The sequence below is a fragment of the Furipterus horrens genome, unplaced genomic scaffold (assembly GCF_987537825.1).
Source record: "Furipterus horrens unplaced genomic scaffold, mFurHor1.1.pri manual_scaffold_11, whole genome shotgun sequence".
Classification (NCBI taxonomy): Eukaryota; Metazoa; Chordata; class Mammalia; order Chiroptera; family Furipteridae; genus Furipterus; species Furipterus horrens.
In genome coordinates, this window is record NW_028327181.1 from 64,546,169 (window position 1) to 64,559,426 (window position 13,258).

Genomic DNA, 13,258 nt, shown 5'->3' on the forward strand with positions numbered 1-13,258 from the left:
TACTGCCAGGAGCTCAGTGTGAGCTATGGAACTGAGAAGTTCTGTGTTTTTATATTTGGAGCACCTGTTTTCCAAACTCCTTCAACGGTTCCTGGGAAGAAATGTCGCCTTCAAACCAAGGACAACCATTCACTGACACTCTTTTCAAAAATGATGAGATAACAGTTCCTCAGTCCCCACACTGTAATTGATACTAAGTACATTAACCAGTTCTACTTCTGACTGGTTTTTCTCATTAGAACAATAAACTGAAATCTATTTACAGTACACACAAATAAATGTTCTTCCATAAACTTTGGCTTTCCTTAAATGGAATAAAAAGGAAAACTAATTCAGACGGAGAGTATTTTCATTATAGGCGTACTTGACTGATTTTCAGGCCCCATAAGCCTTGAATCAAGGCAGAAATTTGTCTATAAAACCCCAGCTGTAAAATGAGAATTTATAGATGGATTTAAAGACATATTTTAGTTCAATATACATGACTTTCTAGCAGAGTTTTAGGAATATAAAATGGGCCACTTTAGGGTAGTAAATCATTAGTATTCATGTCATTGAGATCCCTAACACTGCTCATACATGGTAAATTCCAAAAGATAGGGTTTGAAACAAACAACATTAAAAGTTACCTTTTCCAAACATGACATTTTACATTCTTTATGTTTGCACTCATATGGCTCAAAGCTTTTCTAAAGTTTCACTTTCAAGATGTATGGACCTCAATTACATGAAGCCTATGCATAATCCCTACATAAAAATTCTCTATAAAGCAATTCTCCTCCGATCCCACTGAATATAATGCTACAGCAAAATATGAGAGTGTACATACACATGAGGGAAGGACATGGCTCTCAAGTGGGCTTCAATCCAGCTCTGGAAAAGCCCAGTGAATTGCCATGAATTCCAACTATAATGTACATTATGGCTTTGTAAAGTCCCCTGCTGCACAAAGATCACATGGTTAAATCTGTCTTCCAATCATTTATCAAAACAGAAACACAAAAGTGATTCCATTTTTCATCATCAACTCTTAACTTACTACCAAAATATAAAAATGGCTGGGATTTTTATAGATGAAAACCCACATATCACTTTTAGTATTACTTTAGAATTACTTTGTGAAATACATTATCTTTGGCTCAAGATTCACAGCATCGGCTTCTGATCTCACAGGCCCTTTCTGACATACTGTCTCCCAAGGTTGGGTGTTTTGAGAACTGAAGTCTGGGTTTCAGGAGCAACTGTCTCTTGTCATTGAGGCCAGATTTATGCTCCATTAGACCACCTCTGCTTCAGAATACAGACTTCTTGTCTACTGCTTATATGTGGTTATTCAAGCTGGGCAGTTGCTACTAACAGACACATTTGTAAAAGACAGTTCCAGAAGCAAGTTGAGTGCTGGTTATATTATGATAAAAGATATTGCCCAGAAGAATCTTGATATCTTGACAAAAAGGATAAGGATGGTTCTCAAAAAGAACAACCTAGTAAGAAAAGGAGTATGTCATATGTAAGATACTCTTATTTCTCAGATAAGGTTAAAGGATATGTCTGAAGTCCTGATGTGACACAACAAATACATAAAATTTGAAGTAGCAATCACAGAAAATAATTTTTTCTTTTCTTGGGTAGTAAAATGTTTTCGTCTTTTATAACCAAGACCCCACTGCCTACATATTACTAATGGAATATTTCTGGTACTGTACTGTCTACAGGGGTTATTTTCAGTGCTGGATCTACCTGTCTGACCTGGGGAGCTCTTCTAGTTCCGGTAAGATCCACCACTTCAAGGACTCAACACCTATTCAAGCATGTGGCTCCATAAAAGCAATCACAGTGCACAGTCTTCAACTGCAAACCTTGAAAGACCAAAGGAGACTTTAATATTGAACTTGTTTACCATGAACAACAATCAAGAAAAGTCAGCAAATGCCAAGCTGGTTCGCTTCATTTGATGGAAGCTGCTGAAAAAGTCTTCCGTTTGGAAGCATTTACCCGTTTTTCTGGTACCGCGGTTAGAGCTGTGGGCTTTCTAGAGTGCGAATGGACATACATAAGCCACGAAATATCAGGGACAGGAGCCATCTGCAACTGATTCTCTCACAGGCTGGGACTGCACTGTAGGAGTAACAAGGGACAGAATTTTCTCAGGGCCATACACTGGAGAATTAAAAAAAAAACCAAAACAACCTTTTGGCTGACAAAAATCTTGAGAGATGAATAAATGGGACTGTAAGATTGTGTCCTTTGCAGCTAAGTGCCCTGATCATTCAAAGCCTATATAAATAGAACTAATGAATACTGCTTTGTTTTAGAAGAGACATTCAAAGAAAAAAACCAAGAGGCATTATTTCTTTCCCCTAATTAATATTTATCCTCTTATTAAACAACATTTATGCAGAGCTTAAAGGTGATATATAGGCAGATAGCCCTAGCCAATGGTTCGAGTGTTGTCCCATACCAAAGGGTTGTGGGTTCGATCCCTGGTTGGGGCACATACAACCCCCAAGTCTGGGAGTGTGCAGGTGGCAACCGATCGATGCTTCTCTCCCTGTCTTCCTCCCTCCCTCTCTCTCTAAAATAAATAAATAAAATCTTTAAAAAATAAAATAAAAAGCAATGTAAAAATGTTCTTGGGTAAGAAAAAAAAATCAAAGGAGACAGGTAGATAAGACAGAAAGATAACAAAAATTATATATAGGAAAGGACCAAATTTTTAAAAAAATGTATTGGCTTTGGGTGTACAGCATAGAGGTTAGACAATCCCATACTTTACATAGTGATCCCCTTGATATTTCCAGTCCCCTAACTGGCACCATAGATGGTTATCACAAGATTATTGATTTTATTCCCCACGCTTCATTTACAACCCATGACTATTTTGTAGCTACCGACTTCTACTTCTCAATCCCTTCACGTCTTTCACACAGTGCCCAGCGTCACCCTCCCCTCTGGCACCCACCAGTTCTCTCTGTACCTGTAAGTCTGCTTCACAATTTTGTTTTGTTCGTTAGCTTCCACATATTAAGTGAAATCATATTTGTCTTTCTCTGACTTATTTCACTGAGCATAATACCTTCCAGGTGAAAGGGAGCAAATCCTTATCCATAGATTCACCTCTAAGCCTCCTAATTGTAAGAAGAAATTTTTATAAAGATGCCATCAGACTTTCAGGTAAAAACAGTAGACTAAAAATCGTATTTAAATTTTCTTTCTCCTGGAAGAAATTCTGCCATAATTAAAAGAAAAAATTTAAAAGTATAAATTCATAAAGAAAGGGAAGGAAAAATTACAACAACAAAATGTTGGTAACCATAAAACAGCTGGATTAGCAATAACACCACAGAATTCTCAAAGATTTTAGACTGACAGCACCTCTGAAACTTATTAGGGGAGAGGATGTTAAAGGAAAGAGGATTAAGATGCTGTTAGAGTACCAGATCCCTATCACCATCCTAAGCTACCTTAGCCCTTCAGTCCCTACCTAAAACTAAAGATTAATTCTTTTAGAGAGATAAAATAAATGGTACTTTGAAGGGCATGCCAGGCACAGCTGAGGGGTGGCTGACGTAAGTAAATTATGCACACTGAATGCACACTCTTCGGTCCTCTTTTCCAACCTAGCTCCTAGAAGACTGGCAGAAAGCCTTTACTAGACAGGAGAGTCCAAGACAATTTTTGGAAGAATTAAGCCAACCTCAAAAGAAAGTACTGACAAGGGAATTCCAGCTGCCCTCAGTGATAGGTTAACTGGGGCTCTTGTCCTGGGCCTCATGGATAGAAGGCCATAGTCTGATCCTCCTCTGGCCTCCCTGAAACCCATAGAAAAAAGGATCCACAAGCCAAAGAGTGTCCAAGTAGAACACACAGAATTTCCTAGATCAACAGCCACAACACTGTTTCCAGGGCCTGCTTGAGATACCTCTAGTGATTACTTTTCCTGAGGACCGGCAAGCATACCCTTAGGCCCAAGGGATGGCCAAAGGAGGAGAGTAGGGTGTAAAACAGGGTTCTCCAGTTGTCCTCCTGAGTGAACAGATGGGAAATTTTAGCGAAGAACCAAAGAGAACTCCCAGAACTGAAAAGTACAATATTTGAAATGAAAATTATACTGAATAGATTTAACAGAGGTGTAGTCTATAGAAGAGTCAGTATACTTAAAGACAGATCAACAGAAATTATCTAATCTGAAGAAAAAAAAAAAAAACAGCGTCAGTGACCTCATAAACAGTATCAGTAGTCTAACATATGTGTAATTTGAATTATGAAAGGAGAGGAAAGAGATAACTGGGCAGAAAAAAAAAATTAAAGAAATAATGGCAAAACTTTTCCAAATTTGGGGGAAACTATCAATTTATAGACCCAAGAAGCACAAGAAACCCTAAGCCAGATAAACACAAGGAAAACCCTTAGGTACATAATAGCCAAGCTACTGAAAACCAAAAACTTAAAAAAAAAAAAAAAAAAAAAAAAAGACAGAGGGGTCAGCACCATCCAGTATTGCTCTTTGCAGCCATGGAAGTGCCCTGCTTCTGCACTGCCCAGCCTATTAACTGCCAGCCCCATGTGCGCTTGAGATGTGTCTAATGCAATTAAAGAAATTCAACTTTAATTTTATTTAATTTAAATTTATATAGCCACATGTGGCCAGAGGCTATCATAATGAACAGTGTTGGTAAAGGGACTTATGAGCTATCTACTCATCATAATATGTGCACTTTACTAATTAAACAGCTATAATAAAAACAAAGTTTAAGACACTGATAAACTTGAGCATTGGGTATATGATGTTAAAATATTCTTGTTAATTGTTTAATGTACAATAGTTATTTTTAAATTATATTTTATTGATTATGCTATTACGTTGTCCTGATTTTTCCCGTTGCCCCCCTTCCACCCAGCACTCCACCCCATTCCCTCAGGCCATCCCCCCACCATTGTTCATGTCCATGGGTCATGCATATAAGGCCCTTGGCTACTCCACTTCCTATACTGTACTTAAATAGAGCTGCTTATAGGGGAAAATAGTTCTCTCTTTTCAAGTTTTTGCTTATATTCTCCACTGGGAGATGCCAATTAAAGAGAGAACAGCCATAATTATGACATCCCTGAAAGAAGAGAATCTATGAGAAAAACATGGAGAATCAGCAGTTGACTACAGATGGAATTGTTTTTCTAGAGAAGCTGAGATGCTTTATTACACTCCACTTAGATGGAAAATAGTTTAAGTTTGCTTTTCATAATGGCAGATTTGTAAAAACAAAGACTTTTGAGGGAGAAGTTTGGACTATAACAGCGGTTCTCAACCTGTGGGTCACAACCCCTTTGGGGGTCGAGTGACCCTTTCACAGGGGTGACCTAAGACCACCAGAAAACATATATATATAATTACATATTGTTTTTGTGATTAATCACTATGCTTTAGTTATGGTTGGGGGCCACCACAACATAAGGAACTGTATTAAAGGGTTGCGGCATTAGGAAGGTTGAGAACGACTGGACTGTAAGATCCAATGTCTATTATTAAGGTTTCCACTCAGGTTGTTCATTTCACTGAATATGAAATGAAGATGCAAATAGGAAAGTAAACTGATATTCATTTATTTACTGTTTCTTTTTTTAAGAGCAGAAAATTCGCCCTGGTTTCTGTGTCCCAAATTCCCTTTCCTATTCCTACAGTAAAGCATTCCTGCACTCATGCCGACTGTCCTCAAATATTAGGCCTGAGGCTCTCTGGGCCAACAGGAGGTTAGATTTCAATAAAAAGGGAGCAGGTGTAATAGATCTGGGTTAGTTAGTTACTTACTTCAGGATTTTGTGCTGGAAAAGCCCCTTAACACTTTACTCTCAATCATAATAAGAGCCAATTCCATCTGCACAAAACAATCCTTGTTTTGTTCCTCTAGTCTAAGCCAAGTTGTATTGTATGACTCACTCATCTTCACTCTAATCATTACACCCTTTGTTGTACAAGAGGCAGTCAACCATTGCAGCAACAAGGTAGTTTGTAAACAGGCTTGTTAAACTATTGAGAAACATTTTTTTTTAACTCCAAGTAACTTTACTGTTGATGTCTCATTATCAGTACTAGTACCTCACACTGGTATTTCCAGAAGAGTAAGCAATGGAATCCCATCTGTCTTGACCAGAAAGTGAAAGGTTGGTATTTTTCTTTAATCATTTTTAAGACATATTTTATAGTCTCATTCAGACTATTCTATCATTTCAAGCTCTTGGTAGAATGGGAACACCAACCCTCTTTGCTGCGTCTTCAGACTGTCCTTCACAGCGCATCTTTTTCGGTTGGCCTCTGAATGATAGTGAGGTAAGTCGGAAGCTATACAGCCTTAAAATAGAATGTGAACCTAAATACCCAGAAGCACACCCCTGAGGTTTGTAACAAAAATTAGTATGAATGGAGTTAAGAGTTCTAATGGAGTGGTGGACCCAAGAGCCACATCAGTGCTAGCAGAACGGCAGAGTTCACAGAGCATCAAAGATGTACTGCGAGAGTTTCGATGCCTAACGTTGCCAAAAGGAAATACGAAACTCCCTCAGCCACCAGAAGGGGAGTGTTACAGCAATTACTCATAAAGAAAAAACATAGGCCCTTCCCCTCCCCTGTTTGATTTAAGCAGTCTTCATTTCCCACAACAGTAAACGCAGACCTCAAAGTACTGGAAAGGAAGCTTCCAGTCAAAAGGCACTTTATCTTAAGATACTGTAAATGACACTACTTTTTCGTCCATTTCAAGGAAGTTATACTATAACAACAACAAAAACACAACTTTTAGGGCTTATATCTGTAGCAGTCTTCAGGGCTGCTATAGGTTCAGCCCACAATCTTACAACTCTACCTTCATTCTAAAAATACAGTATTTTCAAGATTAAGAGGCTCTTGTAGACGGGATGAAGTTCTGAGCTTTTCAAAGATTCTGTTACACTTATCATATATGTGTGCTAACAGTGGGTATTTAAATCCAAATAACCTAACTGTACATGGTTGTGTGTTTAAGGGTAACTTCCACACAATTCTCTATTGAGATCCATTTTTATATCAATGACATTCAAATTCACTATCAAAGTCTGAAGAAAAAATGTTTGTAAAAAAGATCTTAAAAAGTTTCTAAATGTTTGAGTAAAAGAATGAATAACGTTCTATGCATTGACATGCTTTTTTTTTTTTAAAGTGCTTCTCCACAGTTATTGCAAACCCTATTCCATGACCAAATCTAATGTTTTATATATAAATAAAAAATTGGCAAGAAAGCGACTTGTACCCTGAGTGAGGTGAAACTCTAACCTGCAGGTTATTCAGGGGTTCCATCTTCATGACCGGGCCCAAGGTGTTGAGAGGCAGAGAGACGTCAATGCTCTGGTTTGGCATCAGCGGCGTGTGGATGGCCAGGGGAGTGCTGGGGATGACACCAAAGCTAGAAGGGAGGATGAAGGAATTCTACAAGTTAACCTGGAGGCGAGATTTCACCACATCGCTGGGCTTCAATGGCTTTTATTCCATTTGAAGTAAACAATTGTTTTGTAATATTAAATGAAGCAATGGCAGGACCGAAGGTTCTCAATTCTAATGAACTGTAACACTGGTTACAATATAACTTTTGTTTTCCATTAAATTAAGTTGAGGAAGGAGAAACAGTCATAAGCACAGATTCACTTTGCTAGTGCTCTGATTCTAAAAGCTTCTTATGTTTATCACACCATGAGGGACAGGTATAAGTATCCTGATGTTTAGCAAAACTGATTGGCTTAAACATTCTGAATGACTAGAATGAGCTGTAGTTCCAAATGTGGCCACTTTCTAAGCATAAGGTAGACAGAGTACAGTAGCCATCAGTATAACTTCTCAGTGAAGCCTGTCTATTAATAATACAAGAATAGTGAGGACTTTTGGTCAAGATGGGGCACAGGCAGACACGGCTAGCCTCTTTGTACAACCACATCAAAATTATAACTAAAATATAGAACCACCACTAAGAATCATCAGAAATCGAGTTGAATGGAAGTCTGATAATTATGGAATTAAAGAAAACACATCCATCCAAACTGGTAGGTGGGGCGCAGATGGGGAACAGACTGCTCCCTCACCCCTGTGTGACGGATAACAATTTGGGAGGGATATTTCAGGAGAGAGAAGTTCCAGCCCCACACCAGGCACCCCAGCCCAGGGTTCCAGTGCCAGGAAGATAAGTCCCCATTACTTCTGGCTGCAAAAACCAGCAGGGATTGGGTCAGTGGAAGAAATCGCTGAGCCCCAAGCAGTTCCTCTAAAAGAACCCACACACAGATTCACCTATTCAGACTTATTCCGTCTGAGCTTCAGCACCTGGTAGCGGCCTGAAAGGCAGCAGTGGTATTCAGGAAGAAACTGAAGTGTTTGGCTTCAAGGTGAGCAGAGACCATTGTCTCTTTTCTAAACCCTCCCCCCACAGACCATACAGGCTGGTGCCATATCTGACACTCCATCAACCTGACTAACACTGTTTGATCGGCCTTGGAGATGCCCAGAGACTCCACTGCATCCAACTTAGGGGCCCACCCAAGCTGCTTTTCCATATGAATGGCTGATCTTGGCTCATGCTTCACAACTTCCTAAATCCTCTCAAACAAGGACAGCTGGCCTCAGTGAGCCCCAGGCCGGGCACTAGCAACCGTCAGCCTAGATGCACAGCTTGGCTTCGCCTGGGAATCTCCAAGCCCAGCACAAGTAGCAGCCATCTCAGATTGTTTTATAGCTCAGGTAGGGTGGCCCTGAGCAAAACACCGGTGAGGGCTGACCTTGCCCCACACCACGTGATAACCCCAGAATCTGCGCACCAACTGGGCAACTACAGACCATGTCAGAGCACCACCACCCTGCCCCTGCACAGATAATCCTCCATGGAGGGCAGAGGTTGGTGGCAAGTTGTCACAGCCAGTCCTTGCAGCTGACTGGCCTGGAGCAAATCCCTTCCATTGACCTGCCAACAGCAACCAAGGCTCAACTACAAGAGGAGGGTGTATTCAGCCCACATAAAGGGCGCACCTCGAATACCCAGCTTGGGTAATAGGGGAGGCTGTGCCACTGGACCCTCAGGACACCTACTACCTTAGGCCACACTACCAAGACACGGAGTCAAAGCAGCTCTACCAATACACAGAAACAAACATAGGGAGGCTGCCAAAACGAGGACAAAATGAAACATGGCCCAAAGAACGAACAGATCAAAACTCCAAGGGAAGAGCTAAATGAAACAGAGATAAGCAATATATCAGATGCAGAGTTCAAAACACTGGTTATAAGGATGCTCAACAAACTTAGTGAGAACTTCAACAGCATAAAAAAGATAGTCAGAAATGAAGGACACACTAATTGAAATAAAGAACAATTTACAGGGAAACAACAGTAGAGTGGGAAAAGGTGAGAATCAAATCAATGTTTTGGAATATAAGGAAGCAAAAAACAATGAATCAGAATAATGAGAAGTAAAAAGAATCCAAAAAAAATAAGCAGCCTCTGGGACAACATCAAGAGGTCCAACATTCACATCATAGGGGTGCCAGAAGAAGAGAAAAGCAAAAAAACGTAAATATATTTGAAAAAATAATGAAAGAAAACTTCCCTAATTTGGTGAAGGAAGTAGACATGCAAGTCCAGGAAGCACAGAGCGTCCCAAACAAGATGGATGCAAAGAGGCCCACTCCAAGACACATCATAATTAAAATGCCAAAAGTTAAGGATAAAGAGAGAATCTTAAAAGCAGCAAGAGATAAGCAGAGAGTTACCCACAGGGGAGTTCGCATAAGACTGTCAATTGATTTTGCTAAGGAAACTTTGTAGGTTAGAAGGGATTGGCAAGAAATATTCAAAAGTGATGAAAAGCAGGGCCCTACAGCCAAGATTCTCTACCCAGCAAATCTATCATTTAGAATCAAAGGGCAGATAAAGAGCTTCCCAGACAAGAAAAAACTAAAGGAGTTAATCATCACCAAACCATTATTATATGAAATGTTAAAGGAACTTATTAAAGAAAAAGAAGATCAAAACTATAAACAATGAAATGGCAAAAAATACATTATCTGTCAACAATTGAATATAAAAACCAAACTAAGCAAACAAGAAGAACGGAGACACAATCATGGATACAGAGAGCATTTTGATGGTTGCCTGATGGGAGGGGGGGTGTGTGGAAATAGGTGAAGAGGTGAGGGGATTAAGAAGCACAGATAGGTAGTTACAGAATAGCCATGGGGATGTAAAGTACAGTACAGGAAACGGAGAAGCCGAAGAATTTATACGCATGACTGTGGACATGAACAATGGCGGGGGGATTGCCTGAGAGATTTGTGGAGGAGTGATGGGTGGAAAGGGGACAAAAAGGGGAAAAAATCAGGATAACTGTAATAGTATAATCAAAATAATTTAAAAATAAAGAATAATAAAGAGATGGGAAAAGCCTGAGTCTAAAATCACATTTAAAAAAACAACAAAAAAGCCCACATGAGCTAGGGTAGCCATATCTTATGGCAGAGAAAGTTAAGAATAGATTTTAGAGATGGGACAGGAGGGAAAAGGTGGATCTACAGCTATAACAAACAAATGAGTGAAAATTAAGAGTTTATATAGGTAGTATCTTTTTCAAGAGTCATAGATGGCAGAAGAAATATTCTCTTTTTTCTAGACAAACTACTTCAGGGTACCAAAATACAATAATGAAATGATCCTATAAATACGTGTCGCTCATTCTGACGTAACAAACCATTTTGCTCTTTTGATCTTGCTCTCATGATCAACAAACTCTATCAGTAGCCAATACTGGCACAGGAACATGGCAGCAGCTTAGTTCTACATCTTCAATGGCTCCTCTCGGAAATGATACAAAGGAAACAAAGGAGGAAAAAATTCCCTACAAACCTACAACCTCCCCTTCTGCAAAACTACAAGTCAGAGAAAACCTATAAACTCCAAAGTATATTTAAGTGCGGCCTCAGCACATGAGATCAGCAGAACTGGTGAGAGAAGCTCTGGAGATGCAGCAGGGAGGTCCAGGGGTTTCCATGGAAGCCAGTGGTAGTAACCCCAGAGACTAATAGTAAATATTATTCTCAGAAGAGAACCCCATTCTAGTGTAAAGTGCTGTGAGTGGGACTAAGATCAAAGAGGGAACACAGAGATGAAGTGAAGAAAGAAGGTGGAAAAGTCCCCAGGGGGCTTGGAAGTGACAGAGCTTAAAAAGCACCACCTTCCAAAGGGGAAACAAACTCTGTAAAGACAGGGCTGTGATCATTGGAGGCAGACAGACACCAGTAAAACAATCTGTAGAGCTCAGGGTGGACATAAGAAGTCTTCTTGAAGCAAGTCAGGTTCTGAGAGGCAAAGGAGTTGTGGCTACACCATAATAAAGGAAGAAGAGCTCTTGAGTAGCAAAGCCTAAAGCACTACCCTGGCTTATCTTCCTCTCCCACTGGAACTTCCTGCTAATAGCTGGTCCTGCCAATTCCAAGAAATGACAGTGGAAACTAAGAAAAGGCCTAGAAATAAGCAAAAATCCAAGACAACACAAAAGGTGCAAAAATGAAATGTAAAAATAAAACAATTTATAAAAATGAGAGAAAAAGGGAGCAAGACAGTGGAAAGGGAGCATGACGGCCTCATCTGTCCTAACTGGAGGTCAAAGATGACAAATCAAGTACAGAAGTTAAAGCATACTTGAGTACAGAAAAAAGTAAATCCAATAAAGACAGTACTAATGACATTAGGTGATGGGGGAGAAGAGGAGATATAAGTTACAACAGGAAATCAGTCAACTATCTATAGAAAGCAGGGACTACGGGTATTTTATAAAGGAAAACGTATAACTATCAGAACAAAAATATAAACTTTTCTAAGTGCTTTAATATAACTGGTCTTGACAGAAGAAAACAAATTTTCTGGATATTTCAGTGATTTCTAACGTGCCAAACTTTCAAATCCAGTTATTTCCAAATGATTAGAAATAAATAAGACAGTCAGTGATGTAAGTTGTTACTGACAAATTTTATTAAATCTATTTCAGGGGTCTAATAACTAACTGTTAGAAACAACTTTGAATTATCTCATATTTATGAATAAATGAACCCGCCATCAAAGTCTAACAGCCAGCTTCCTGAACCACAATTAATAAAAAACCAGTGATATCTCAGAACTGTAGGAAATCAACATTTCACTTCTTCAAACTCTCCTTATTAAAGTGGAGAATTCACTGCTAAAAGCAGACAGGTAGCCTACATCTGATTATTCAGCTAACCACATATATTGACTTTTCCTATATTTATGACATCAATCAGATCTATTCATTTTTTCCCACCAAAATGTGAGCTTTGGACACAAGTTTGGTTTTTTATTTACCACTCTAGCCTCAATACTTCAAAATGTCTGGCACAGAGATGCTAAACAATTATTTGTTAAATGAGTAAACTGATTTCAATTTTAAAAAGTTTTAAAATAAACTGTTTAGTAAAAACATTCTAGTCCTAGGATCCTTTAAGAAGGCATTAAACTAAGATTTCCTTATTTCACATGAATGAGTTTCTCAGCAAAATTCCCTAAGGCCTCAGAGTTGAAGCTGACAACCAAAAAGATGTGCAAGAGCCAGCATTCCCTCTATGCCTAACATCTGGCAAAAGGAGAGTCTTTACTCACTGTTAATGGAACGTTCTCTTATTGGACACAAGGTACACATTGTTGTCTCAGGACCTAGCCAGGGACTCATATTTCTTACCTATTCTTGTTAAACTGGATCGCAAAGTCTGTCATGTGCTGCAGAGCTTTGTTGGTGAAATTCATTTCCATGTAGATGTGCCCCTGACGATGAGTAAATGTCCCGGAAATCTCCAAGCCTTTAGCCTTTACCGCAGGCAGCCAGACCTGAAACACAGTATTAAGCCCAATGGAACTAGGCAAGATTTCTCTCGATGCTCTTGGTTTTTGAATAAAGGTAAAATTAAAATTTCACTTCCTTAGGTAATTATGGTGGTTTTCTTAGCAGCTTTGGTGAAAGGCTTAAAAGGGAAGAAACTGCATCTACTAATGAAAATGCATGTCTATAATCTTTGAAGGCTTTTTATCATAACAAAATCATCATCGGTAATCTCCTAAAGGACAAGGACTATATCTTATGTATACTTTGAACTCTTGCTATAGTTTCCAGTAAATAGTTAAGTACTCAGATGTTGCTTAAATAATCTGAATACCTATTTTGTCTATATAATTCATTCATTACCC

The 13,258-nt window shown here is 39.1% G+C and overlaps 1 protein-coding gene across 3 annotated transcripts in view; it reads right to left on the bottom strand.

Moving 5' to 3' along the window:
- Window positions 1–13,258, bottom strand: part of AP2B1 (adaptor related protein complex 2 subunit beta 1) — a 111,493-nt gene that overhangs the window by 20,541 nt on the left and 77,694 nt on the right. For all 3 annotated transcript variants that reach the window (XM_090292826.1, XM_090292827.1, XM_090292825.1), the window contains 2 exons: window positions 12,756–12,901; window positions 7,304–7,433 (listed from right to left, as the gene is read on the bottom strand). In XM_090292826.1, the coding sequence (XP_090148952.1) occupies window positions 7,304–7,433; window positions 12,756–12,901 (276 nt within the window). The remainder of the gene's footprint in view (window positions 1–7,303; window positions 7,434–12,755; window positions 12,902–13,258) is intronic.